Source organism: Pagrus major, chromosome 20 (genome assembly GCF_040436345.1).
Source record: "Pagrus major chromosome 20, Pma_NU_1.0".
Classification (NCBI taxonomy): Eukaryota; Metazoa; Chordata; class Actinopteri; order Spariformes; family Sparidae; genus Pagrus; species Pagrus major.
The window spans coordinates 22520377-22546631 of record NC_133234.1 but is presented as its reverse complement, the minus strand read 5'-3'; the positions used below and the strand labels follow the sequence as shown (position 1 = coordinate 22546631).

Genomic DNA, 26255 nt, shown 5'->3' with positions numbered 1-26255 from the left:
AGAAAAGAGCAGGGATTGGATATTATCGAGTATTACCAGATGTAGGATGGTGGCCTGGATCTTGTAAACGGTCTGAACCTCATCCCCGGTGAAACCGATTACTTTCATGGCATCGGCCACGGCTTTGAAATCAGCCCCGTCGTTGATAGAAGACTGGAGAGGGAGAAAGGAGAAATATTAGAAAACAACAAAAAACGGAAGGAAACAAGTGTATTGGATCAGATTTGTATTGTGTTGTCAGCTTTTCAACGTCTTGTGTTGTGCTACATTCTTTGTTTTGTCCCGGAAACACAGCTTCTTCTTTTCCCCTCCAATTAATCAAGCCGGGATATCAAATTCCCACGGTTAATTAAATTACAACCTAGAGCTTAACTGCGATGTGGCATTATATAAAAATAGGAGCCGCTGAGACACGCAGGGTACAGACCGCCACCTCAGCTGTTTGGTCGTGTTTTGTTCCATGACATCAGGCTGTTTGTTGCTGTCAAGTGGTTTTGTTCCTACTCATTAAGCTTGTGCAAAGACATCAGCGCACAGCAGAGCTCTAAAAAACAAAACAAAACACTCCTCTGTAGAGCGTCACAGAGATGATGAGTGCTGAAATACTTTTCCTACATTTAAAATGTTAAACTCCAAATATGTGACTGGTGTGGTTTGTTTCAAAAACACACATCTGAGAGTCGTGTGATTGGTTGTTTTTCTCCCCCTGCAAACAAACTCTCACTCAGACTTTCGTTTTTAGTGGTTTTCATGCACGTCTATTTGTCTGACTGCGTGTATGTGAGCTGATTTTCATGTGAATTGTTTAGTCTACCTTAATCTGGCCTCCAACTTTGATGTAGTTGTAGGCTGTCGGGTCCTTCTGGATGTGAAGAGAGCGTAGCAGGGAGTCTGGAGCTCCTCTGAGCAGCTAGTGAAGGAGCAGAAACACACAGACTTTACTTACACAACTTCACACAGTAGCTTTGATATGTTTTGCATTATTAGAAGGGCCATCATGTCTGAATTTAATGCATCTATTTCCTCATTCTCTCACACTCAACATCCAACACAAACTGTGACGTCATTTTCACCTCCGTAAACTCCTACATGTAGGAACAAAATGCCTCTTGATGACTCAGTAATGCTGCGTGGGTTCAGCCTTACACAAACAAAATAAAAGTTTGCATGCACACACACAAACACATGCAAACAAACACATGCACACACACACGTTTACCTGGTAGAATGAATGAAAGCTCCTCTCTCCTGACTGCTGGAAAATGACCCTCGACTGTAAACAAACAAAACAGGACAGTGTAACATCACAACTGTCTGAACGGAAGAAAAAGGGGAGGAGATTTTTGTCACTGCAGTATGCTGATGTCTGAATGTAAAAGCTCTTTACTACCTAGGCCAGGTGTTTACAATGTTTTTTGAACTTGTGACCCTTTAAAGTGGAGCCATGTCCCTTGTCATAGTCTGGAGGGAAAATTTCTCTTTGGTTACAGCTCAACCTGTTTCGTTTGCATAGTTTTTGCAAGCCTTAAAGCAGAGATGCTGGAAGTCAGTCGCAGTTAGGGGTGCTGAGGGGTCATGATGCTATTGTAAAGGGTGCGAATTCATTCATTGTTGTATTAATTTGAAGGGACAGGACCAAAACAGACAGTAAACTTGAAAACAAACATCAGCAGCCACATCAACTACAGTCAACAACAACAAGGAGATGAAAGGGGATAGAAATTCCCCAGACTCCCTTATAAAATTACTCAATTTTGTGAGTTGTTGAGCTGGGAGAACATCTTTCGCCTTTGTGAAACGCCGTCTATGACAAATTCTTAATCATTTGGGCCTGCTTGTAAATTCGGCATATGTTAACAACAACAACAATTGATGGTTTTCATTATGCTTCAGCCGTAGTTTCTACAAGGGGAAAACTCTTCAGTATTTCACAAGAAATACAGGCAAAATTAGAGATAAGTCCAAAAAGGTCTAGTCTGTGTAGTGGAACAAATTTAAATTTCTTGCAGTATCCTGTTTATCAAGACACAACCCCTCAGATTTCCAACATCCTGAATCCCCAATGGGCGTCCAGACCTCCAGGTTGGGATCTACTCATGCATGCAACGGAGGGACAAAGAGGAACATGGCCACCAGATGACGGTCCAATGTGGGAATTATCAGAGCACATTTGGATCACATTTTAATTTAATGCTTGGCTGAAACAACCGATTGTATAATACAAAATGTTAAACCTTTTTCCTTCTGCACTTACAATCAAGACTATCGAACTAAATCGGTAAAACAAACCTTCACTGTCACCAGATTATAGATACTGTATGACTATCCTTGTCCGCCTTTACCTTTTCCAGCAGGTAGTTGTTGATGTGGCCTCCGATGGGATCTCCCTTGAAGTCAAAGTTGATGTCCATGTACTTGCCAAAGCGGCTGGAGTTGTCGTTGCGGTTGGTCTTGGCGTTCCCGAAGGCCTCCAGGACACAGTTGGATTTAAGCAGCATGTTTTTTACCCTGTGGGGAGGCAGGACGATATTACAGGTGACTCATACTGATGCAGAACCCACATCTGTAGACCCACATGTGTTACTATGCAAAGATCAAAAACTGTCCTCTACAGCCTTCACTTTTTTCAAGTCCAGCTTGGTTTTGAGATCTACTTTGAAGATATTACTTTCCCCCAGCAGTCACTTTAAATAAGTTAAAGCTGTTTTAATCCAGAATCCCCAGCAGGCAAGAGTAGCATATTTCTACAAGGTTTGGCAGAAACATGATTCAAAATAAGTGAATTGATCTTAATCACATTCACCATATAAACTTAATAATATGATAATCTGCCAGTGTTGCGTGTGTAGCTTGTTTGCCTCCCCCAAGTGGCCAAATAATTCAGGTTTTATACTGAAACTTGTATCTACAATCTCTTATTTTGCTAATAACAAAGTGTTGTTTATCTTAAAAATGTTTCACCTTTTATACACTTGGATTTATAACCTGAAGATAATAATACTGATCACACAATATTATCTAATCTCATAAATTCAAATGCAATACAGCTCTGTGGAAAGTTGTTATATTGTGGTGCCAAAGGTTAAAACACAGGCTGCACATTCTCCTGTGACACAGACCCAAGTTAGATCATGATGACCTACATTTTACAAAATTACAATCATTACTTTATTACATGACACCATTATGACCATTCTGCTGTTTCATGTTTGTTTGGTACGTGTGGATTTGTGCAGCAGTGACGTTTTACAACCACTTGATTTTATATATTCAAATGTTTCTCCAGGAGTTTGTTTTCAACGTCCAGCTGCAACAGTTGACCTTAAAACCTTATTCTTACACAGATCTTAACTTAATCTCTGACCTACATTTTGTCTACTTCAAATCAAAGCTTCTCTCTTCACAGCTATCTACTTTCAACACGGTTAAATATTTGTAATATGGCACAGTTTTTCCTGTTATGTGTTAGGTCCACACCTACTCAGTTATCAGTGACCTTGTTGAACTGTAACTAGATCTCGCTATGATTTAAAAGACTTAACTGGCGGTATTTATTTACTGGAGCGTGTGTAACAATGACTAACTTCATACAACAATAGCTGTGATAAAATAAGAAAAATGACCTGTAATAAACGCCACTGCTGTCTGATCTGGTAATAGTAAATGAGAAATAAGTTCCTGTAGCTGTCAGGAAAGAAAATGAGTTATTAAAGACCTTTTCCTGACAAAGAGGAAACAATATTAAGTATTTTTTGTCATAAAACCTGTTTGTTTATCTGAAGCAAGAGCATTGATGAATCGACAATTGTAATACAAGAATCCACAGTAAAAAAAGGCTCCTCATCTGAGAAGATTTGATGTTTAGTCACCAAACCGAGCCTGTGCCCACTTTAACATGTTCAGGTGTAACTGTGTCCATGGCAGCAGCAGCTCACCTTTCAACTTCAGCCCTCTGATTGGGATTGGTGATAGCAGCAATGTATTGCATGATGTACTTGCTGGCTTCTGTCTTTCCTGCTCCACTTTCCCCTGCAAAACAGCAAACACACACACACACAAAAACACACACACACAGCAAATTAACCAACCGAAAAAACCACCAAACCTCAAGTGAATTAAATAACCAAATATTAAAAATGTGGACCAAACTGTTAAAACATAAAAAACATAACATAAAGTCAAAGGGTTTTGTCATCAGACGGAAGAAGAAGAATATATGTTTGTCTCTCTAAAGCAAGACAGACTGTAATGTCATTTACAAATGAAAACTATGCTGTGTTTTTGTCTTGGTAAGGACATTATATGAGGAGCTCAGTTCCCCCTCTGACCACTGAGTGGTGCTTCATCCTCTGTGTGGTTTCTCCGTGCTGCAGCTTGTGACCACATGAAATATTGGTTTGGAAAAATGCTTGTATTTTTAACTGAACAGCGGTTTTATAAATATGTCTATTCTCGAGAACTTCTCTCAGGAGAGAAAACATCTGAGGATAAGAGGAAATAATAGATTATTACAGCAGGACTGTTTATTTTTTACCAATACGACAGAAATTGTTCAGAAAACTTGTCCCAAACATGTAATTATACGAGAGAGTGAATCATCTGTGTGCTTTGTGTCTGTCCCATGCAGGAGGGGGGCTTCCAGTGTTACCTGAGATGACGATACACGTGTCTTTGTTCCTCCTCTTCATTGCTTTGTAAGCAGCGTCAGCGATGGCAAAGAGGTGGGGCGGCCTCTCGTACAGCTCGCGGCCCTTGTACTGCTCGATGGTGTCGCGGCCGTAGATGTTCATGGCACGGTAAGGATTGACGGACACCACCACCTCTCCGATGTAGCTGTAGATCCTCCCCTTCTCAAACCTGAGGATGAAATGGACATTGGAGAATATGATCAAATATGAGATATGGAAGAAAAATACTATTGACAATTTATGAGCTGCTTTGCATTTCTCGGGGTTCAGGGTTAGAAAAACTTCAGTTGCGTGATCTGATCGGCCTTTATAGAGACTACTGATAAAACTACTTCGAGTTAATATCGACAATGGCTGATAAACAAAGTACCCTTAACGTCAAGTGTGCTTGAAGTGTAATCGGTGTTGATGTGTTGTTTAGGCGTGGGACTCACTTGCCTACAAACTGGTGGCATTTAAACGTCAGAAATACTTTTATCTAGATTAAACCAACATTTTTCTGTTTGAAATAGACCAAAATAAGAAGAAGAGACGCTTCTGTTGTCTCAAGAAGTGGTTTAAGACTGGACACACAAAGGGGGAGCAAAAGAAAGGTGAAAAAAGAAAATGAAGAGAACAGATGAAAAGAAGGCAAAGGACGAAAGATAGAAGTCGAAAAGAAAAAAAGGAATTAAAACGCAGCGAAGATGGAGAAGAAGAAAAGTTGTATGAGCCGTTCAGTTCAGGTCGGTCAACAGTAGCTCCCTCTTCCTCCCCTCTTCACCACGGAGGTGATTTCTAGCTGGAAGGAGTTTTGCCTTTGCAGTCACAGCAGTTGACTTCACTTTATAAAAAGCTAAACATTAGCCATTGTCATAAATTTATCAGATGCCGTCATTGCTGAAATAAGCCATAAATAGTTCACCATCTGTCCAAGGGCACAATTTTCCATGTTACAATCTCACAGAGGAGTTTTACTCACACTGTCAATCATTGTCAGTACAGAAGGCACTATATGAGACAGAGCTGCAAAGTTGAGTCGATTAATTGATTTTGATTAATTGTTTCAGTCATTTTTTGGTTCCAGCTTCTTAAACGTAAGGATTTGCTGAGTCTTTGGGTTTTAGACTGTTGGTTGGACAAGAAAAGAAACCTGAATACATTATGTTGGGCTCTGGGAAATTGTGATGATCATTTTCCACATGTTTTTTTAATTAAACAATCCCTATTATCAGACACCATTATCATGTCAAGGTAGAGATCCAGCTTCTGCCTCCTCTCTCTCTTTCCTGTCAACATTCCTTTTGTGTTAAGGACAAAAGGTGTGCTTCCAACTTTGTGTCAACTGTTTGTGTTCGTCCACTTCCCGTTTCCCCCATGACAATTCCCTCGTGCACAAAGCCAGGGACATAAAGAAACGGTGTTAAATAAATGTAACTGGCTTTCACGGAAACCTGATCACAACCTCATCCAACACCTTTGGGATGAATCTGGAAACTGACGCTAAATCAAGCAAATCCCTGCAGTCAGGATCAAAAATGTGGTGGCGAGACTGAAACCAGAAGTAATCGTAATTATCATCGTTATCATTATACAAGTTAAATGTTTGGGTGTCCACACACTTTTGGAGATATACGGTAGCTTTGTCTCACTTTGTCTGGCCCTCACTTTCTGTGCCCTTCTCTCTCTCTCTCACCCACATAATCTTTCTATCTCTCTCTCTCTCTCTCTCTCAGCTCCTCTCTCTCTCCGCCCCGGGCCGCCTGCCTGACTTCCTTCCTCTCCACAGAGGACCAGGATCCCAGCTTCTCTCCACAGAAAAGAATGGTCTCTTTCTTCACAGCTGCCAAACCTCTGCCGCTGCCTGGCAAACAAGGCCAGAAGCGCATTATTCCGAAAAAACAGTGCTAACAGGGCCTAAGTGTTCGTGACTGTGGGTTTGAAGCGATCGCCAGATAAACTCAATCAAGCTCATATTTGCTTAAAGTCGTGCCAGATGTTGAGATATCATTTTTGTGAATTAAAATGCTCACTCGCCGGGAGAACGACAAATCAAACACTGATGAAAGCACAATTTCTGTTAACTCAAAAGGACCTTGAGGCTGTTGACAGACGACGCTGTTGTAGTTTATGAGCGTCTCCTAAACCTTGGCTTTTTGTACGGACTTGAGCCTTGACTCGTGTAATCCATCTTATCTTGTCTAAACTTTTAAAAGTAAAAACACAAAAAGTGTCATGACAGTAAGGCAACTTGTACTGTATGTTGAGTTTATTTAAGTATGTGACAGTAACAGAAGAATAGAAAACGGGTAAGTAACAACAACTTGCTATGGGGGTGGGATTACATACAGTAGCTAGAAACAACAATGCTACAGTACATGCACTTAAAACACATTACTCAACAGCACATGCTCTGATTAGCTCATCCTTGTGTGTCAGATTTGTGTGCCATCATTTATACTGTATGTCAGCCCATGCACAGACTGGCACGACAAGCTGACAATGACATGAGATGCTCATGTGTCCCGGACAGCTGAGCATCTCTCTCTGAGTCCTATACTTTACTAATACATATTAATGCCTATTTACCACAAATCATGTACACTATACATAATACATTATATTAAAGCTAATTGCAAATGATGCAGCTGTGTTTTCGAAAGTTAGTTTCTATTTATTTCAAGTTCACTGGAAGCACATTACAAAGGGATCTGGAAAAGGAGGAATGATTACACTGAGAACAACCTGTTTAAGCGTTCATAGATGCACCTGATTACAATTACAGACTAAAGAAATCAAACTAGTTGCAAGTTAAAAGAAAATACATGGAAAGGAAACAAGAGTTCCTAATAAATACAAAGATCTAATGACTGTAGCATGCATGTGAAGTTCATGCATTTGTTTATTAAAGAGCTAAAACCTGCAAACACACTGGTTTGTTGGTCCAAATATGGCCAAATAATGTATACTTATACGTGTATGAAAAAAAAAAATATTGAAACCATAAGTAGTTTGACTTGTTGGCGGCTGTACCAAACAAACATCTGGAGAACAAGACTTACAGGATAAGCCAGGACATCTCTGCAGCACTTCATTATAAAGTGGATTTGTCAAACATCTGACCTTTATGAAAAAAACATTCTGCTTCTTGGCCATTTAGTGATTTTGATAATATAACAATTGATTGTGCAGCCAAACTACAATCAGGAGGATAAATTACACACTGAGCAGGTTTGCTATGATCTCTCTGAGCCTGCTAAGCTAACATGCTGGCTCTTCCTCCTCTGGCGCTGCAGAAAAAGACCCATTGTGCCATCCCCTCCCCTCGGTCAGGAGGCTGCTGTGTGCCCGCTCCATTGTTCGGACGTCAATCGGAGGTCTTTGTCTGAGACGGGCCCTGTGTCTCCCCCTACATGGGCCGACGCAGCGAGCTGCCCACTTAACGCACATGTACAATAGCTCCTGGAGGATTGTCAACAATGGTTTACATGATGGGAGGGGCGTGTCTGGAGTCCCAGCTGGGTATGCATAGAGGGAAGGTGACGCGGTCTGATATAAATAATGAGAACAACCTACAGGTAGTTTCCATATTAGACACCAAGCTGATTCCAAAGAGGCCTTGTGTGCACTGACCAGAACAAGAGATGGGTCATAAATGCAATATTTTATAATATATTCCACATATATTGAGCGTTTTGAGGACATTTTATACTAAGTTGATATTATTAAACTCCTGCTACCTCTGTGTTAAGTGCTATAAATCATAAGCAGCAGTGATTTATGGAAATATCAGACTGACAGTATTTTTTCTACATCAGTGTGATGCTGACAGTGATTCAAGGGTCTAGGAACAGGCTTATGAATTATCATGATTTATTAGGTATTTAATTCAATGTGTCTACCAGAAACAGACAGAACCATCACAGGGATTTATCTCTAAATTAATTCTATATCAACTTTCCAGAGAGTGTTTGTAAATCCTGATACAAAGACAGGTGACAGATTGAAGGAAAACCCTGATTAGATAAGTTAAGCTGGGTTGATAAGTATGATTAAAATGATGTGAGTCATACATATACCTATGCCAAGATGAGCTGGAGGGATGTGTTGAAACAGAGTGCTCACACTGTATGTGAAATAACAGCCCGACGGCCCATGGGGACCGCCCTGGCTATTGACAATTATCAATAAAGATTAGTTTGAAAGCTCAAAGGCAGGTCTTAGCAACAATGCTAACAAAGAAGAAGCGTGCTGCCTTGATAATCTGTGCAATCCTGTGTGCCGAAACCTCCAAGAAAAAGAGTCGCCGGTGCATATGGACTCGGAGATGGCTCGGAAGACGTGGACAGTATGGCTTTAGTATAGTTGCCACAGCTCGACCGACCTGGCCTCCATATTTTCTGTCCATTGTCGTGTTGCCATGGCGTTTTCAGATGCTCTGTTTGCTACTTCACGCAGGCGCAGTGAGAAAGAAAGGCAGTGACGTTGTGGAATCGACTTGCGGCTCTGCTTCAACTGTGCGAGAGTCGGCCGAGCAAAATTTCAGAACAGATGATTGAATCACAGCTGCTGAAGATAACAGTTATCAGATGTGGAGTGATATAACAGCAATAAATACAGCTGTTGCAGCAACTGTCTGACAAACACTCAAGCTAATTCAAACACACTTCTGAACAAGCTGACTTATTTCTACCACAGTTTGTCTTTTCCCAACTGTATTACAAAGATTTCACTTACGGTCAGATGAGCAAAACTGCAAGATTCAGTTTCAACAATGATCCAAAATCATCATACATACGTCAGAGGGATATCTGAGTAAATGTTTTTAAAAGGGAGTGTCAGTGTGGCATTGTGGTTTTCATTTTCCCCACACATTAACAAAACATGACACACTGGACAAACAAAACCGCAACCAAACTACACAAAACCATCACGAATCTTTGTGACGCTGCACAGGTTGGAACAACAGGCAGAGTTTAAATCGGTGAAAGAGAAGAGAAGAGAAGAGAAGAGAAGAGAAGAGAAGAGAAGAGAAGAGAAGAGAAGAGAAGAGAAGAGGAATCAATCAGCTGGAGTGTGTCAGCAGAGAGACGGGGTTGGCTGATCCATCTGTTCCACTCTCATCTAGGAGGATTTAAATGGACACACAGGACAGAGATTAGAGAACCTTATGGGTCGTAATAGTCTCGAGAAATGCTATTTATAGTTGCATGAAGGCGGAATGAGATTTATAATTGGTAACACGGGCATCTGTCTGTTTGTTTTTGGAGCCACGGGATAGATAGATACAGGTTGAGATATGAGTTTGAAAGTACATAAAACTGGAACGGAGGGTTGATGAGCCATAAATCCTCCCTCTACATCATCTCCCATTCAACCCTTCATCTTTCTGTCCGCCCAGCTGTGAAGGGAAGTGAGTCTAAACTGGTCTGACCTGCGGCCGTGTGATCTCTTTCCAAAAAAGGACCCCTCCCAAGAGCTGCCAGGAAATGAGAGACAGGCGGGCAGAAAGAGGAGGCAGAGGAGGTCGAAGAGAAAGAGGGAGGAAGATCATACGTGCATGCAGCAAATTGTGAGACATCTGATGATTCATGTACAGACTCACACTCAGGAATGTGCCGTTATCAGATAGTGGTGAAGAATTTCATGATGAAGGTTAATTTCATGATTATCACCAAACTGTCCCTGAAGTTTGTTCTAAATATAAAGAAATATCTTCATGCAATGAATCATCAAATACGCTGAAACACCATACAGAAATGCAGGTTGATTGTTTGACGTTGAAGACGTTTGACTGGAAATGACTTTAAAACATCTGTCTCTCTCAGAGTCTATGCACCTGTTCATGTTCTGATATTCTTTCTGGAAGTTAATAGTTAGAAACAGACATAAAATCCTGCACAGTGTTGATCACTCATACTCGCTTTATTTACAACGGTTTGGTCCTTGGATCTTCATAAAAGGTAAAAATCATAAATTTAATTTTAGGGTGTAAAAATTTGGGGGGTTCTTTCACAGTTTAAGATCAGACCCACCTGTATAAAAGACTTTCTGAAGTGCAAAGGCTTTGTAGCAACAAACTACAGAACTTACAGTTGATTTTCATGACAGAGATCTTTTACATCTAATACTGTTAATCATCCTGTTTCATGCTTTCCACAGCCTTAAAAGATAAACCTTTTTTATTCTACGGGATCTGCGGCAGCTTCTTTAAGTACCTGGGATCACATTTACACCTGGTACTGAGCTGTGATCTGTATTCCAGCATGCTATCAGGATCCTGTTTTAATACCAGCTGTCAAATGGGGTGTAAATTTCAAAAGGATGAAACTGGGACTGATGTTAGTGAAGCAGAAAATGTATCAGGCTCTTCTTTCTTTTGTGTTGGTGTCTGTGTGAGAAAAGTTTAATGAAGATATGTGTTTAATAAAAGTCATATAAGCTTTTTAACAGCACCACCCGCCTCTCTGCACAACATCTCCACACTGCTGCTGACAAATTTCACAGCCAGAGTAAACCGACTTGAGGAAGAACATAATGTGAGCTTCTTCGTCACTCACATAAAATGCATCCTCACTGCCCTCTCTCACTAAATGTTGCCACTCAGCAGCCACAAACTACCAGTGCTCCAGTAGGTCAGTGAGCTAATGTTAGCGTAGCGAGTCACGGGTAGCTACACAGACAAGGAGCTGGTTCTGTGGTCCTGCTATGACTCTGACACTCACAAAAGCAGATGCAGACAGCTGTGCAGAGATATTAAAAAAGTGACTTCAAAGCAGAAATGTGACCAATGTTTGTCACTTTACCGAGGAACCCTGTCTGCCCCCGAAATACCAGAGGAGCCCTGATGCCACAAACACACTGACGTACGAACCTACAGCATGTATACACATATGCGCGCACACACAACCACACTCCCCCTCAGATGTGAATTACAGAGTGAAGCCGAGCATGACCGCTGTCTCCAATCTTGTTTGGGTGGGTCTATTTTATGGTTAACTTTAAGGAGGAGCGCCACCAATTTATGACATTTTCTCACCAGCAGCCCCTCCCCTCCTCTCTCCACACACACACACACACACACACACACACACACACACACACACACACACACACACACACACACACACACACACACACACACACACACACACACAAACACAAAAGTTTCAGAAAAGAATTAAGAGGTAAATGTGATTAAAATAATGACGTGAGAATGAGACCCTGAACATCTTAATTATGATAATTATGACATTTTATATGATTTTATTCATTACTTTATACACTTTTATGTGTGTGTGCCATAAAAGTCGTCGTAATTGAGGACCTGATTTAAAATTGTGTCCTATATTGGCCCGAACTGGTGCAATCCGTGGCCCATATTGGCGCGAGCTGAGCCGGCACGTGTCGTCATCATGATGTGTTTTGAACTTTAGGGTCATTCTAGGAATTATGAAGGCAGATAATCTGTGTCCGTTCCACTTTTTATCTCTCAGGGTTCATTACCATCACAGCTCTTGTTTAGACTAATAGCAGTATGCTTTGGGGGCTTATCTCCCCGTGGCTGCTGGGTAAGGAACATCTCGTCTTTCAAAAGTCGTTTTTTCTTATTTTTTTTTCATCTAATCCGTACGGCCGGAGTCCGTTCTGTTCTTTCTTAAATGTTGTAACGCAAAGCTGATGACAGATTTAGGACAAGATTTTGGAGCTGCTGCAGTGATGAGTCAGTCAGTTGATAATCAAATTACTGTTTTAATCAGTTTTCAAGCAAACGTGCCAAACATCTGGTGGTTCCAGCTTCACATAAGTGAAGTTTTTATTCACCTTATATGATAATAAAGTGAATATATTTTTTTTGGTTTTGGACTGGAAGTCGGATAAAACAAGTCATCTTTAAGACATCGCTTTTTGGCTCAGGGTTTTTATAAAAGAAGTTTTTACACAATTTTCTGATATTTTATTGAGAAAATTATAACAAAACACTCAGAATATCTCTCTCTCTCTTATAAAGCTGCAGGAACGGTGCTATTATTCACCTTCGGCCCTGCTCCAGCTGGGATTCGAACCCTTTACCTTCTGCACCACCAATAATCTATTTCTCTGGCACATCTCTCTGGAGTCATTTCATCATTCACTACCCTCTGCTGTGTGAAGGGATCAAGACAAGCTCATTGTCATTCACAGCAAATAAACTCAGTGAGGATGAGAAAGCTAAGTAGGCAGTTTGGCAGATGGATGCAATGATAAGTGATGACGGCTCTCGATGGACAAGAGGAAAACAACAGCAACAACAGTAATCCAGCATCACTTCTCAACAATCATGTCAAATCTGGTCTAATGCCGCCTCTGAGGGGGTTATCAAATACTTCAGACCAAAGTCGGATGATGGCATCAACAGAGACAAAGCAAACAGAACATGGATGTTAACATCCAGCTGATTGTTCATAATCCTGAGTTGATTTAATACTGTAACCGATGCAATTATTGTCAAGTGACGCAGGCTCCACCTTTATTATATACAGGACTATACCTTAGCACTTAGCAGCTAGACAGCTTTTTCAAGTCATTCAATTCAAATTCAAATTCACCACGATCAACTTATCCCAAGTGTTTTTATCACCATGTGCAATATCTTTTACTGTCCCATCCCTAGCTGCATGCAAAACATGGAAAAAGCATTTTGACACACTAACACGACACACATGTGCGTTGTTGAACGTGTCATTCCAAAACCAGGGGCATTAATCTGCTGCTGTAACAGCCTCCACTCGTGTGGTTTCAGGTTTTTCCACCAGATTTTTTGGAAAAACCTGGCTGCAAGGGTTTGCTCCCATTCAGCCACAAGGCATTCCAGTTTGTCACAAATGGGGTTGAGGTCGTGGCTGTCTCCGGGCCACTAGCAGTCCAAAAGTTGGAAGTCCATTTCTCTATTGTTTGTCATGTTGCCATTGCCGTGCTGAAACAGGAAAGGACCAAACACAAACTGTTGCCGCAAACTTGGAAGCTCACTATTGTGCCGTAGTTTGACCTGTTGAGTGGAAGCAGCTGTGACAAACTGCTCCTGGAGGCAATTAGGAAGATTGTTGATTATTGTCTAAACTAAATCGTTGTGTGTTATGTGGTGTACAGCCGTCCATTTATCACCTCTCTATAACAGCTATTGCTCCTTCGAGGCTAATAAAGATCCACTCTGCTGTAGGACTAGAGTTCAGTGTTAACATCAGAGCAGGCTTTTGTCTCGGACACATCAGTGTAATTTTCATTCTGGAGATCCACCAGAAATGAGTCAAGTGTCGCTCTACTCCACCTTTCTCTCCTCCGCTCCACTCTTTCATGTACAGTGTGACAGAGGCCTCCTTCACGGTCTGCAGCCGTCAGACATCTGGGCTCTGCATTAGGGGATTTTCCGCTGCTTTGTAAAGCCTGCTTAGTGCTAAACAGCAGCTCCCAGACTGTCTGTAGGAGACGCAGCCCATCAACACGTAACACATCCAACCCTCCCTCAGGCCCGACATCAATCTTCTCCCAAAATCAGAAGAGGTAGTTTCCCTGCTACCAACACAGCTGGCCCGCAGTGAGGCTGGAGCAGGGAGACGGATTACGTAAGACCCTCACACAAGAGTTTATGAATCCTGAATTGTGCGTTTCAAGAGGTTCACCACAAAGATGTGTCACAAACCAAAATAATAAAATGATGTAACACAGAAAAAAACGTGTAACACAATGTCTTCTCATGATTACATCATCTTTTCATCTTCTTATCTCCTGATGACACAGGCTTGAGTAAATCTTCTATTATTTAATGCCTAAAGGATCCGGTTTGAACACAGGACTGTGTTCCGCTTCCCTGCCCTTTAATGACGCCGTGTCTGGCTGAGAGCAAATTATTTCATTTTATCAAATTAGAGGAGAGAGAGAGAGAGAGAGACATCCCATCTGTCAACACCGCAAAAAAAGCCAAAACATGAAGATGTGCAGGATGTGAAACACTGTGTAGGCTGTTGCTGTCTCCACTCTGTCCATTGCTGCAACAAGTCAAACAAGAAACACTCTGTCAGTCATCTTTAACTTGACTGGACTAATAAGGTTGCAACTAGGGTTGTAGCAATGGTTTCAAGTGTCATGTCTTCTCTGAGATGGTTATTGTACCATAAAAATGTGATACTGTTTACAACCCTAGCTGCAACAAAGCAACAACAGATTACATCATGTGTGCACAAATGATGTGCAATGTGCCAGCTCGTGTCCTCTGAACTTCAGTCAGTGCATGCATACTCAGTTCCCTGTGGATCCCTTGTGCATGGGCACATCATTTGGATCCAGCGTGGGAATGGTGGACTCCAGACTACAGATTATTTTCAAGATTAATTGTTGTCTATGTCACAAAAATGTGATAAACGCTCATCAAAACTTGTGATGTCTTCCATTTGCTTCTTTTGTCCAACCAACAGTGCAAAACCCAAAGACTCTTCATTTAAATGACAAAGAAAAGGCGCAAATCCTCACATTTAAGAAGCTGGAACTCAGAAATGTTTGACATTTTTGTAAACATCACTGTAGAAAGGTAACTAATGATCATGCTTGTAACAGTTATGACAAAATAAATACCAGTAAAGATTGGGTTTGACATTAGAGCTTTGCATCACAATATTAATTTTCACTGAAAGATGATGAGACACTTGTTGGGGTCTGCACCAAACATGTTTTCTTACATCTGGAGAAGAAGATTTGCAAACTTATCTTTGCACACTTTCCTGTTCATAACACAACTTCATATCTACACTTTACAGGCAGGTTACAGCAGCATTTCACCTGCTTTACTTTGAGAAAACCCTTTTTTTTCACTGTTTGACATCATCCCACAGAAGTCTGATCCAGGTCAGATTCACAACTCTGTGATAAGGAGATCGATATCAACTTGACCTCTGCATCTAGTCCACAGAGATTGACCTGGGTGTGTTTTAGTTCAAGTGGATGTTGAAGGTGTTAATCAAGACAGGAAATTATTTAAGCTTCGGTCACATCTAACCTGTATGTGCTCTGCAGGAAAAAACAATTGTTTTCACGTTGTAGCAACAACACAACATGCACACTCAAAGACAAAGCCAGAAAGTCATAAGTTCATGCTTTAATAGCACTAGAGAGCCTGTGTTCCTCACGTTCACACTACAGGATGTTCCCATGAGGCTGGCAGGCCTGGATACTTAGGGGAAATGGGAGCCATGTGTAAACAGCCTGGCTGCAGATCAGGTGGCTGACCCTCCTTTCTTTGCTGACTGGGATCACAGCCATCCACAGCCACACCCCCTTTACACACACACACACACACACACACTTGCACACACACAGCCACCACCAGGCTGTTACCGTAACACTGGATTCAATAAACGGGCTCTCTGGTGAAAGCAGGAGAAATGAAGGGAGGAGTCGTGGTGGGGTTTTTTGGACCTGGCTGCTCGCCTGATGCAGAACCTGTTTATGCTTTAACACACTGGCCCAGCAGCGGCTGATGTAAAAAATCACAGTGGGCTTGGAAATGAAAATGGATGACTGGATGGATTTAGAGAAACAGAGAGGGAAGGGAAGAGAAGAGGAAAAAAAGGAAAATGAACCCATCCAAGAGAAACCAGACATTACTCAACGAGCTATTTCAGGAAGGCACTATGATTTCTATCAGGGCTAAAAGAAGGGCAGAGAAGAGCACAAAAACAGGCAGAGGGACAAAGAATAACACGAGAATAGACAGCGGGAGGGAAAAATGGGCAGGGACAGAAACAATGGGATTATAGAGAGCAAAAACAGCAACTAAAAACATTTACTTGCAATGATGTAAAAATGCTCTTAAAAGAAAAAGTCTGGTACTCAAAGTAAGAAAACAGATATTATTAGAAAAATGTACGGTTTTGTTTTTACAGAATTGTTTTAACTGCTTCATATACAGTAAGATTGGTGCATTGGTCCTCAACCAAAAGTTTAAATAAGTCTGAGGAGTCGTGAGAAACACTACACACTTCAAATGTTTCATGCTTTTTTGTATTATTACCCGTTCTTTTGAGTAGCGGCATCTCATTTGTGAGTATTTTTATGTCACAAGGTTGGACAAGACAATTAAATCATCTTGAAATAAACTTGGAAGGAGGAAACGTTTATATTTATCTTTTGGAGTTTTATTTGGGAGTGGAAATCACCCTCTGGTAGAACTGCTAACAACTTGCAGACACTTGAAACTTGTGACAAAGGGTCGCAAGAAGTGCTTTAGTTTGACGATATATCATGCAACATTCATGCATTAAAATGTCTAAAATCTACAAGTTGTGTATTTACATTATCCTAAATGTTTCCAATAATGTTCAACCCCAGAGGGATGTAATTTACTCGAGATAAAGGATACACCAGAGAGTCGGTGAACGTGACTAAGCGTAGCGTGAATAAAACATTACCTCATGTGTGAACATTTCTGCCTGAGTCACCTCGGATAGATTTTCATCAGCAATAGCGGTTGTTTAACAATGAAGACCACAACTCCCATGAGCCCATGCTACTTCATGACATCATCACAGTACGTCTTCTGTTTTTCTTTGAGAGACCTCCGGCAGAAGAAGAACTGCATACTGTGCATTTAAGGGGTTTTGTATCGTACGCACTAAGCTCATCATGATTTTTTAATATCCTGTGATTTAAAACGATTACCCTGAAAGAATCATTTTCACCCCTTCCATTGTTACTGTCTCATGAGAGGTTTTAATGTTGTTAGGTGTCACATTAAAGCTGTCTGGCTCATGATTTAACAACCAGCCACATCCTCTGTCTGCAACATTACCCCCAGACACAACTTCCCAGAAGCCTCCCTCTGCGGCCCACACACACACAACATGAGACACAATGCATTCATGCTCTTATCTCCTATCTGAGCCTCATTCACTGAAGTAACGAGCGGTAACTTTTGCATGAATTGGCCTGCACGGCATCATGTCGGGGAATCCCTAATGATGCGTGTGAGTCAGATGGTGATGATGCACCGTGTGTGAGCGGATGGGTCGTTCCTTTGTGTGTCCCTGTGATGTCATTCTCTGCTTCCCCTCAGTGTTGTTTTGTTCTCTCGTCCACCTGTTGGAGTCGTGCCCCGAGCCGCGGTGGGGTGGAACAGCTTACTCACTTTCACAGCCAGCGCCACATCACTTCACAGTCACACACACACAGGGCTGGATTACTTACCTCCACTATTCAATGCACATTTTAGTCGCTTTAGCAATCTTTAGACAGTGGTGGAAGGTAACTAAGTACATTTGAGGTACTTTACTCATCAAAAGCAACAGAACAGCTATTGATCTTGTGGGGAAATTTTCTCAAATATTGTTTCTGAGGACAAGAAAATAAAAATTAGAAGAAATTCCCTCAGATATCACATTCGAGTCACGGTTATCGCTGGCACGATGGCATAAAAAGTCATTATTAACCTGATCAAGCATTCAATGCCAATTTTCAATACTAAAAACTAAGATACTTTTGATTTTAGATGCTACAGACATAGTTGGGTTCATAACAGGGCTGCAACTAAAGTCTTTTTAATTATCAACAAATCAATCATTGGTAATGGCTGCAATTTAAGATTATTTTCTGTAGATTTTTTCAAATGAATCGATTAATTGTTGCGCTTTGAGCCCAAAGAGATGCCTGTAAAGTGCTTCTTTAGTCCAACCAAAAGTCCAAAACCCCCGAAACTCTTCATTTACTGTCATAAATGACAAAGAAAATCAGCAAATCCGAAAAAAAGAAGAAGCTGGAAACAGCAAATACTTGACATTTTTGCTTGAAACAATTAATCGATTATTATCAAAAAAGCTGTTGGCTAATCGACTAATCACTGCAGCTCGAGTCAGTACTTTTAATACCCAGTCTTAAACCCCATCTCATCCTGCTGTCACTTAAAATATCATTGATGAAACATACTATGTCTTCACAAGAAACACATATCACATTGTATCAGAGCAACAGAATTAAAAGAGAAGATGGTGAAAGGCAGTGTTCAAATGAAACTATGACACTAAAAACAGAATAAAAACTGGTAAAAGTTTGTGCTGAGCGGCGTCCTGCTCCCGAACCCGCCTGCCAACTCATGGCAGTCCACAAATGAGACGTCTCTGAGAGCTGGTGAACTTATTTTAGAGGGGGAATAAAGCTCCACAAGCACAGCCCCTGTTTATGTAAGGATGGTAATGTGTTTCAGATTACAGATGGTTGTATGGAAATTCTTGTGGCGAGACTGGACTTTTCACTGCTGGGTTGCAGGGGGAGCAGGCCTACAAGGCATTTCTCAGAAAGGAGAACTCTCTTCATGACCAGTTCGAAAAATCTCCTGGGAATGTGAGTCTGAAGCGCTGAAGTATTACTCTCATGAGGAGTTTTTTATGAAGTTCTGACTACTACGACATAAAAGAAGCATATTTTATGAGCTCAACCGGCCTGCCATCTGCCTCAGATCCTGTGTCTTTAAGCCTGTGATTGTAAATGACATTGCACTCCCTCGCTGCTGCTTTAGGCAAGAGCTACTGGGCAAATGAGCAGGAAGTTAACTGGCGAACGCTTTTCTATCTTAGCATTCATCTATAAATATTTCTCCTCCCGTCTCCGACCACCGCTTAGAGGAAAAAACTTTAATAAGCGGGTTGGGATTAAATATTCTTAGAGGCATTTGCTGCACAGATTCACCCGTTTTCATCTGTGCAGCAGAGAATGAACACGTCGGCCAGAACTGTGTGTTTTGCACTTGGACTTTGGTTTTATTAGCACGGAGCGAACAAAGGACCCTGGGCTATAAATGCGTCAATACATCCAATACTTTTAATACTTTAATACTTAAGAATAATTAGTACTTTGATACTTTTACAGACATATAAACACTTGTTAGGGCATAAAAATGTCAGCTGTATCAACTTTGCTTTCACTAAAAAGAAAGTTCAGGCTTATTTACTCAACCGTATCTCACAGGAGGAGTACAAAGTCTGACCTTTGACTTTACTCTAGAGCCTTACTCTACCTGAGCCACGTGGGTACTTTGATCCCTCTGTTTATTCTGCAGGAGACAAGAGAGAAAGAGTAGGCTTGTCCCTTTCCTGCACCACACCTCTCCTCATCTACCTGCAGTCACAGCAGTTCACACAGAAGAATCATTGTTCATTCAGCAGCAGATGAAAATAATTTACAGAGCAATTTCACAGCGAAATCCAGGAAACACCAGAAATAGAGTGACAACTTTCACTTCAAAGGGGTTCAAATTGTGAGTTATGTAATACTAGAGAGCATGTGTGAATAAAGTCCACACAGCTTTGAATCTGTCTGCACACTGGATCCCCCAGCTAACCTATGAAGAGGGGCTGCAGGAAACAATGAAATGTGAGGAGCAAAGGCGAGGGGAAATGCCAGCTTTCCTGCCTCGCTGGCCTGCTCTATATTATTAGAGTCTTCCTGTTCCAAGTCCTCTTTAACTCCACATAGATGGGTTCAAAGGTCAAATCACTCGGAGCAGTTTATAAAGTCAAACAAATGGGAGCTTTCAGGAGTTTCGGCACAATATTTGGACTCATTCAGACGCGGTATTCCAGAGATTAAAATCTTCCTTCCCACTGGAAAAACACAAGGAGCAAAGAATGCTTTCTCTGCTATAACAGATAGTGGTGCATACCACATCTGGGCAATTCAGCCTGTTATGTACTAAGCTGACGTTCAAACAGTGCACATATTTGGGCTCTGATTGTGTTTTGCTATGGGATATAAGCCCCACCCGTCATGTACTCCGGCATGATTAAAACAAACATCCAGTCCTGTGGAGCTCAAAACCCTGTTAGATTTTTATCTGTTTTTGTGTTGATGAATGAAAACTTAAGTTTACATTGAGGAGAGCTTATGTTTTGTGATCTGGAATGTCCCGACACCCACGTGGAGAAAAGAATTTAAAAAAAACTGCTTCTGTAATTATTTGGAAAACACAAAGCAGTTTTGCAGGAATGTTTTTTTCCTGGATTCCAGAGGGGCACACAAAAACAATGCTGCCTTATAAAGACATTCAGCTGCAGTAAAATCATGCCTGGCTGCTGGGATACACACACATACAGTAGTCAAAGCTCACAGCATCATCAGACTCACAATATGCAGAGAGCTTTGGATCACTACTGTCAGTAGAGCCCGAGGAATATATCGGTTGGCCGACATCTACCTATCACAGATATATCGGTATTGGTGCATATGTTGTCCAATATGCGGCAAAATGAAAACTCTTTTGTGGTTTCAGTGCACTGATGTAACTTTAGATAATAAAGTTTACTGTTTAACAACGATATTTGAGGGATCATTACACAAACATGTGTGGATATCAGCCGATATATCAATATCAGAAGTTTTTTGGAAATTCCCCTACTATCTACTCATCTCTATGCGGATGGAAAATCTGGTGAAGGTTTGTAGTCCACAAAACATTTCTGGAGCATCACAGCAAAACAGCATTCTCCTAAACAACTGAAGAAGATGGAAACTTGTTTTACAGCTTTTTGGGTATAATCCAAGTCTCTGGAAGCCCCGAGATCCCATACTGATTTTAAAAGACGTTATTTACGCCATAATTTTAGATTAAATCTTCACCGTAGCTGCTATGCTAAGATAACTTAGCGTTACCGTGCATCCCGTCTGAAGTGCACAAGCTCGACTGCACATCAAGGGTCTAAATAACGTCTTTTCAAATCCATTTAGGATCTCAGGGCTTCAAGAAACTCCGATTACGCCAGACCAGCTGTATTTTGTTTCTTGCTGTTGTGTTTCTAAGCTTTAAAACAAGTCCCCATCTACTTCAATTATGCTGTGAAGCTCCAGAAATGCCGCCATAGGAGTGAGTAGATAATGACTGTTTGGGTGTTTTTGGGGTGAACTGTTCCTTTAAGGTAGATTAAGGTGAGAGGAGATCTACATCCAGGCACTTATGACATCCATTTTGCTCAGGAGCTCTTGCGCCAGACACTCAATCACTATCATTTGTAGGGGAACTCCTCAGCACGTCTGACTTGTGGCATCCCCATGGGCATCAATTACATATCAATTCAGAGAGGGAGGGAACAGAAAGTCTTAAACATGTATTTTGATACCATAATTCTCGTCAGTCTGTAACCAGCTGTATTTTCCCATCATGAGTCATTTTTAATCACACATCAGTTGATTCTCCTACATAAACACACGTTGCTCCAATGGGCCGCGTCGCACAGTTTTCAGTCTTATCTGCTGACTGGTCAATTCAAGCAAAATTCCCAAGATCCTTCCAGGAATTTGGCATGAACTTTTATCCTCCCAGACATCTCTGTGAAGAGACTGGGCATCTGCTGGGCTCTATTTAGAGACTGGGAGGCTCTCTGGAACGGGTCACACAGTTCAGCCTCAAGTCAAACAAAGTAAATGTCAATGTGAACAACCGTGTCCTGCCTCACCGAGGGGGAAACGAGCAATCTTTTCCAAAATCACGGCTCACACGCAGCCACTAGGAGACTCAATTACCTACTCAACATGGCAGGCATTTAATGACTCAAGTAGAAATCCCCCTGCACAGCAGTTTAATTCAGTTGGTTGCTTATCAAACTCAGCCAAAGGGAGTGTTACTAATGCTATTTTTACACCAAAATATGCATGAATATTAAAGTTTTATTAAACACAGGCAAACCCATATTTGGGTAAACCCATTGCCAGTAGAGGAGTTTTCCCTTTCTGTTTTTTAACACACCAGAAAACAAATTATTATTTTCATTATCGCTTACTCTGCTGATTATTTTCACAATTAATCTGTTTGTTCACATTGGAAACATCTGGAAACAATGAAAATTGCCAGCGCAACAATCCAAAACACAAAGATATTCAATTTTCTGTATTGTACGACAGGAAGAGCAGCAAATTCTCACATTTAAGAAGATTGGAAACATCAAATGTTTGCCTTGAGAAATGATGATTATTCAATCAACAAAAAAGTTGCCAATTGCTTGCAGGAGTTTCTGTTTCTATTTTTGTCTGGTGTGTCACATTCAATGTCCAAAATGGGCCGGAAAACGGGGAACTTTTTGGTAATCTTTTCCTTCAGTCTCTTTCAAACTCAACGCAAACTGAACGATGTTCAAGTGCTGCTTGAATGGAGAGGGATGGAAAAATATTTACACACCAACATCTGGAACTGCAGCACGTATAGCACTGCACCTGAAAAATGTGTAAAAATGACTGTGTCCACCCGGATTTCATGTTTCCATTGCTGCCAATCTGAAATGGAGCAGATAAGTACCGGTGAAAGTTTCACAAGTTCTGGAAGAGCAAACAATTTGCACTTCTTAATGTGCAAGCCTAATGAAGCACACACATGATGATCTCCCAGTACTTAGATATTCAAATTAATTAATTTTGTTAAGTGGGTCTGGAGCTGAGCTTTCCTGTGCAGCAGCAAGCCTTTTTCATTATGCCGGGCGTTTAACTGCAAGGCTGAGCTCCCACATGCAGCGTAAAATACACCCAGGAGAGATGTGCAGACGTGCTCCAGACCTCCTGGTTTTGGATAACTGTACCAGGACAAATGGAGGCCATTAGACGGTTCATGCCCTTTGGATCCCTCCTTCAAGTAGTCCACTCCCACTCAAACACACTCATGCATGCATGTATGCATGCGCTCACCCTCAGACCACTGGAAAAGGAGCAAAAAGGAAGCACTCCTGGCCGGTCACACCCTCGACAAATAACAATCTGCGCACGCCATCTCCGGACAGAGCTGTCTCGCTGGAGGGAAAACAAATGGACAGAAAATGGGAGCGAGTTGGGAAAATGAGGCCTGGTGCTGTCTGGTTGCTCTCAGGTCTTCCTGTCTGGCTGCCAGAGCTACTGTATGCACCACAGCAGCTTATGTTATTCACAAAGTATGGATACAAAAACACTGCGAACCAGAACTGCCCTGTCAACTGAGACCTAGTCCACCAGACATGGGTATTTCTTAGAACGCATTTTTTTGCAAGAACCAAAAACATCTCATGCATCCCTTCTGCTGCGACAACAATTTTTATCTGCAACATGCATGTATGAATTGGCATGAATTAAACAGACTATAACAGATGTGCTTGAAGCTAAATTATGTATGAGAACTTAATGGAAAGTCAGTGGAAACGCTGGCACAATCTATCGAGAGGCAGAAGAAAGACAGTAGATTAAATTTACAAGTGTCAAAAATTAAGCACAGAGCCAAGACTGTCTTCATTTATCACCCAGATGGCAGAAAAGGAATCAACAAGTTGGTGTGGAGGACATAACTTCCTTCTGCTTGGCCATAGAAGGGAAACCATGCAGAATACAAGCCACCAAGAGAAACCTGCATCCTTAAAATCCTCCAAATATTTATTCTGCGAGTCATTACTGGCAGTCTGCACCGGGACTGGCTTGAAAATGCAGTTTGCCAACCACTAGTGTAGGCATCACTGAGTAATTACAACCAGTAAGATGAAGTTGAGGAGGCTTACTCTCAGAGGATCAGTGATTCAAAGTCATGATTTATTCAATCTTCTCCACCTAAACTAAACATTTAACAACCATTGAAATCTGTGATCAATGGTAGACTAGAATATTTCAGGGTCTTTTCGAGGCATTTCATCATTAAATCAATACATACAACATCAAGACAGAACAGAGGAGGTGGCCTACGACATTGCTTATGCCCCACCTACAATGCTGTAATGAGTTACCTCCCCAGACAGGTTAACAACCATTCACACCTGGGCTCACCTAGCCCTAGCAACCCACATGAAGGCCGGCTAAGTCAACTACCCACAAGTGGCCCTAATGACTCTGTAAGGACACTCCCACACAGAGTTTAAAAGCCTGCAGCTCCCCTCCAGTTAGTTAGAACTGAAGAAGCCTCTTGGATGAGAGGTGAAACCTCTTCGAGGAACTGAAACATGTCCAGTTGCCTACAATACAGCACCATGACCTGGATGACATTTTTAAATAAGTTTATATTATCTGCAATCTGACAGAAAAATCACAGATATCTATAATTGGAAAATGCTGAATATCCACCCTGGTCGATAATCGGTGCACCCCTGGTAGAGAGCTACACTACTGATGTCCTTCTGACATGTGCAGCACTATGATTTGAGCACAGACACCAGGTCCTGCTGAGCAGCTCACTGACATCAGGGATCAGTTTGCACTTTCATTACAGATGGCAGAGGTGAGGGGAGGAGATGAGGAAACTGAAACTTAACGTTAACCCAACACTGCTCTGTCTGTCTGTCTGTTCATTCATTCACAAAGCATGCTTGACACTGAGCCACTGACAACACAGCTGACAGAAACCGGGCTGCAGCCCGAGTATCCGAGGGGAAAGGTGGAGTAATCACCTGCTGCTTGGGTGGAGCGGTGCAGCATTTTTCAGATGGGCACGATCAAAAGAAAACATCAAATGAATGTGGCTCATCCACTTCAATACAAGTGAGCTACTGTTGCAGAATCCAAAACACGCGAGATTTCACACATCAAACGCAGGTGCGGTGACACATAAATGACACGTTGAGCTGTTTGGAAAGTTTTGTTCATTCATGTGTTTTAAGTGACATAACACAGCAGTGAGTGAGCAGCAGGTAGCACCTGTTGTGAGGCTAAACACGACGCAGTGATACCAGAAAGATGCTAAACCCGTCCTCAGGTGAGCTCATTAGGCATTCAGTGGGTTTACACAGGTTTGCTGGCAGGGGTTTGTTCTCACCTGAGTTTCAGGTTGCCCATGAATTCCTCCATGGACACGTTGTCCAGAAGTACAAAGTCGGCTTTTCCATACTCCAGGCTCTCGTGCTCTGCCATGATGCCTGTCTGTCCTGTCTCTCACCGAAAAGTTCAACTCAACAGCTCTCTCTGAGGCGCCGACACAAGGTGAGCATTGGCGGGCTTCTCTGAGCGCCTCCTCTCCTTCAACGAACGATGCGCATCGCCATAAAAGTCAAACTGTAACTGCAGTCATGTTCAAATTATCGAAAAAAAAAACTGCTTTAAAAATATATCCTTCAGCTAGAAATAGTGAAAAAAGCGCGTTTTTTCCCCTTCAAATTCCTTCTTTTCTGTCAGAAATGGCGAGTTATCCCCAAGATATCCTCATGTCCATACAAAGTTCCCTCTTTACGCAGGAGTATCTCCTCGTCCCGTTACACCGTGCGTCAGGCAGCTCCGTCTCTTTTCCTGGAGTTTCTCTCCTGTCGTCCACACCGACCGTCCACCAATGGGATGGCAGCCGCCTGAGTGAGGCCCCGCCCTGGTCTGTGGAGAGGTGTTGGTCAGGCTGGCCCTGCTGGAAGGCGAATAGTTGTGCAGACCACAGCTCCACTGCTCCCTGATACATATTTCAGCGGTGACGGGGCCACGTCTGAGTTGTAAAACACCCGGAGAAAAAAAAAACTCTTACTTTTATGATGCCCTCTGTTACCATAAAAGGGAAAATGAGGGCTCATCAGAATTTTCTCAATGGGATATGAATGAATTAATACACAGAGTCATTCTGCAGAGGCAGCAGCTCTCTGTAATCAACCTGCTGACTTT

General features: G+C 41.8%; 1 protein-coding gene across 1 annotated transcript in view; it reads right to left on the bottom strand.

The window, feature by feature from the left end:
• myo1d (myosin 1D) overlaps positions 1-25892 on the bottom strand; it is a 106740-nt gene extending 80848 nt beyond the window's left edge. The window contains exons 1-7 of the mRNA XM_073489228.1: positions 25432-25892; positions 4649-4857; positions 3936-4029; positions 2343-2508; positions 1220-1273; positions 815-910; positions 37-153 (exon numbers count right to left, since the gene is read on the bottom strand). Coding sequence (XP_073345329.1) covers positions 37-153; positions 815-910; positions 1220-1273; positions 2343-2508; positions 3936-4029; positions 4649-4857; positions 25432-25526 — 831 coding nt within the window. The 5' untranslated portion in view covers positions 25527-25892. The remainder of the gene's footprint in view (positions 1-36; positions 154-814; positions 911-1219; positions 1274-2342; positions 2509-3935; positions 4030-4648; positions 4858-25431) is intronic.
• Positions 25893-26255: the final 363 nt, after the last annotated feature.